Genomic DNA, 3,106 nt, shown 5'->3' with positions numbered 1-3,106 from the left:
ATTCTCTCCATCATAATCTACTTGAGTGAAGTAATCTAAAGATATTCTACTGTAATTCTCTCCATCATAAACTACTTGAGTGAAGTAATCTAAATATATTAAACTGTAATTCTCTCCATCATAAACTACTTGAGTGAAGTAATCTAAATATATTATACTGTAATTCTCTCCATCATAAACTACTTGAGTGAAGTAATCTAAAGATATTATACTGTAATTCTCTCCATCATAAACTTGAGTGAAAATGTGTAAAGATATTATACTGTAATTCTCTCCACCATAAACTACTTGAGTGAAGTAATTCTCTCAATCATAAACTACTTGAGTGTAGTAATCTAAATATATTCTACTGTAATTCTTTCCTTCATAAACTACTTGAGTGTAGTAATCTAAATATATTCTACTGTAATTCTCTCCATCATAAACTACTTGAGTGAAGTAAAGATATTCTACTATAATTCTCTCCATCATAAACTACTTGAGTGAAGTAATCTAAATATATTCTACTGTAATTCTCTCCATCATAAACTACTTGAGTGAAGTAAAGATATTCTACTATAATTCTCTCCATCATAAACTACTTGAGTGAAGTAATCTAAAGATATTCTACTGTAATTCTTTCCATCATAAACTACTTGAGTGAAGTAATCTTAAGATATTCTACTGTAATTCTTTACATCATAAACTACTTGAGTGAAGTAAAGATATTCTACTGTAATTCTTTACATCATAAACTACTTGAGTGAAGTAATCTAAAGATATTCTACTGTAATTCTTTACATCATAAACTACTTGAATAAAGTAATCTAAAGGTATTCTACTGTAATTCTATCCATCATAAAACTACTTGAGTGAGCTAATGTGAAGTTATCATAATTCACGCTAATATTTGCAAATTAGAATGTTATAATCGATTATCATATTTTTTGTATATTTTAGCTTCAAATGATAGAATTAATAATTTTATCATAATATAATGTTAAGTACTTTTAGCAGACTAAAGAAATAATATATTATTAATGTCCAATATTAGGTATTCTTAACATATAATTTCATTATAACGTACGATATTAGGTATACTTAGAAAAGTTTGACTCCTAGTTGTCATTTGAAATTCTGATCAAAAGTTAAATGGGAACTTAACTCACATTTTATAAATTAACTTCCGTAAAAAAACGAGTAACTAGACATACTAAATCCCATAATTCAATACACAAGAGAAGTGAATCTTATAATGATAACAATGATTTTAATCGTTATTTAGGAGCCCTCGTTATTAACGATATCTCGGCTGTAATCCTAATAATATCTTACATGCCAACTTATAAGATTTAGGTCAGACCTAAGATAAAAAGCAGAACTATTTTCATAAATATGGAATAAATTATAAAGAAAATTTGAAATATTATTACCAATAAGATTTGATAGAAAAGTTTATTACTACTAATGCTTATAAACCCTAGTTATTTACCATAAGATCAAGACACTGCACGAAACTTGAATATATTTATCATGATTTCTATTAGTGCGCATCCAATACTAAAAACTAGTGAATAACAACGAAAATACGAAACACTTGCGAAATATCTGGATATTCATAACATGTTCTGTTACATACATTTGTATCTAACTCTCCCGAAAGCCAGGAATAGTCTCGTGATTAACGTACGGGGCAACGGACCTGAGGCTCAAGAAAAGTTTCAGCTGTGGGTGTATTATAAAATTGTTGGTCAATCTCGGTCGGTTAAAAGTCGGACAAAGCCATTGTAGAGATGAGTGTTGCTGACTGGTAGTTCATAACCAGGGGTGGCTAAAATTAACCCTCAGGGGTCTTTAATCTGGTTGATTAGCCTATCTGAACATGAGATGTCGTTCAAGTTGAAAATATTAATTCTTCCAAACAAAGCAAGTGACCAATAAAAATTGATTTCTTAAAGTGGGTACATAAAGAAACTGTTTTAAAGCAAGCAGAGCCTTTCTTTCCTGATAGTTAAAATCTTGTCTTAAGATGAATACTGCGTGAAAAAGTTTGATTTGCTGTAGTCACTGTTTTATAAAAATACAAGAAACCACGAAGACTACCATAACGCTAAACTGTTTCATTTTTAGTTACTGGATACACAAAAGCAAACCAATTATGATTACTGTCAAAATTCTATTAAAAATCGATTGTTTAATTACAGAATAATTTCAGATCTCTCACTGTCACCCAGAAAGTTGAACCTATGGTAGGATTTTTTAGTAAAATAATACTAAAAATTAAGTGTATGAAATCAAACGAAGTGAACTGCTACTAGTAGTTAAACAAGTGCCACACAAGTAGCATTTGTTTTATCGAACAATATTTCCCATAAACTGCAAACTGTTCAGTTTTAAATCTCTTTCGGTGTGTTGTGTTGTTTTGTGAGTTAACAATTCACAATTAATATAATTTTTATAATGACCGATAATAGATACATTAATATTAAGATGATAATTTTGATAATGGTCAAAGAATATGCATTTCAGTGCTAAGATGATGATTTTTGATAGTGGTCGACAATAGATATTTCAATACTAGGATGATGATTTTGATAGTGGTCGACAGTAGATGTTTCAATACTATTATGGTGATTTTGATGGTGGTCGACAGTAGATGTTTCAATACTAGGATGGTGGTTTTGATAATGGTCGACAATAGATGTTTCCATACTAGGATGATGATTTTGATAGTGGTCGACAATAGATGTTTCAATACTAGGATGATGATTTTGATAGTGGTCGACAATAGATGTTTCAATACTAGGATGGTGGTTTTGATGGTGGTCGACAATAGATGTTTCAATACTATTATGATGATTTTGATGGTGGTCGACAATAGATGTTTCCATACTAGGATGTTGATTTTGATAGTGGTCGACAATAGATGTTTCAATACTAGGATGGAGGTTTTGATAGTGGTCGACAATAGATGTTTCAATACTAGGATGGTGGTTTTGATGGTGGTCGACAATAGATGTTTCCATACTAGGATGTTGATTTTGATAGTGGTCGACAATAGATGTTTCAATACTAGGATGGAGGTTTTGATAGTGGTCGACAATAGATGTTTCAATACTAGGATGGA

The 3,106-nt window shown here is 30.4% G+C and overlaps 1 protein-coding gene across 1 annotated transcript; it reads right to left on the bottom strand.

The window, feature by feature from the left end:
- Window positions 1-2,510: 2,510 nt before the first annotated feature.
- Window positions 2,511-3,005, bottom strand: LOC106476112 (histidine-rich glycoprotein-like). The gene has a single exon (XM_013936781.1). The coding sequence runs from the start codon at window positions 3,003-3,005 to the stop codon at window positions 2,511-2,513; it is 495 nt and encodes a 164-aa protein (XP_013792235.1).
- Between the last annotated feature and the right edge of the window lie 101 nt (window positions 3,006-3,106).

Source organism: Limulus polyphemus, unplaced genomic scaffold, assembly GCF_000517525.1.
Source record: "Limulus polyphemus unplaced genomic scaffold, Limulus_polyphemus-2.1.2 Scaffold9833, whole genome shotgun sequence".
Classification (NCBI taxonomy): Eukaryota; Metazoa; Arthropoda; class Merostomata; order Xiphosura; family Limulidae; genus Limulus; species Limulus polyphemus.
The sequence above is the reverse complement of the archived record's forward strand: the minus strand, read 5'-3'. Positions and strand labels throughout refer to the sequence as shown.

Bases quoted from the DNA above. Each gene is read 5' to 3' on its own strand.
- LOC106476112 (XM_013936781.1), bottom strand. From the start codon at position 3,005: ATGGAAACATCTATTGTCGACCACCATCAAAACCACCATCCTAGTATT.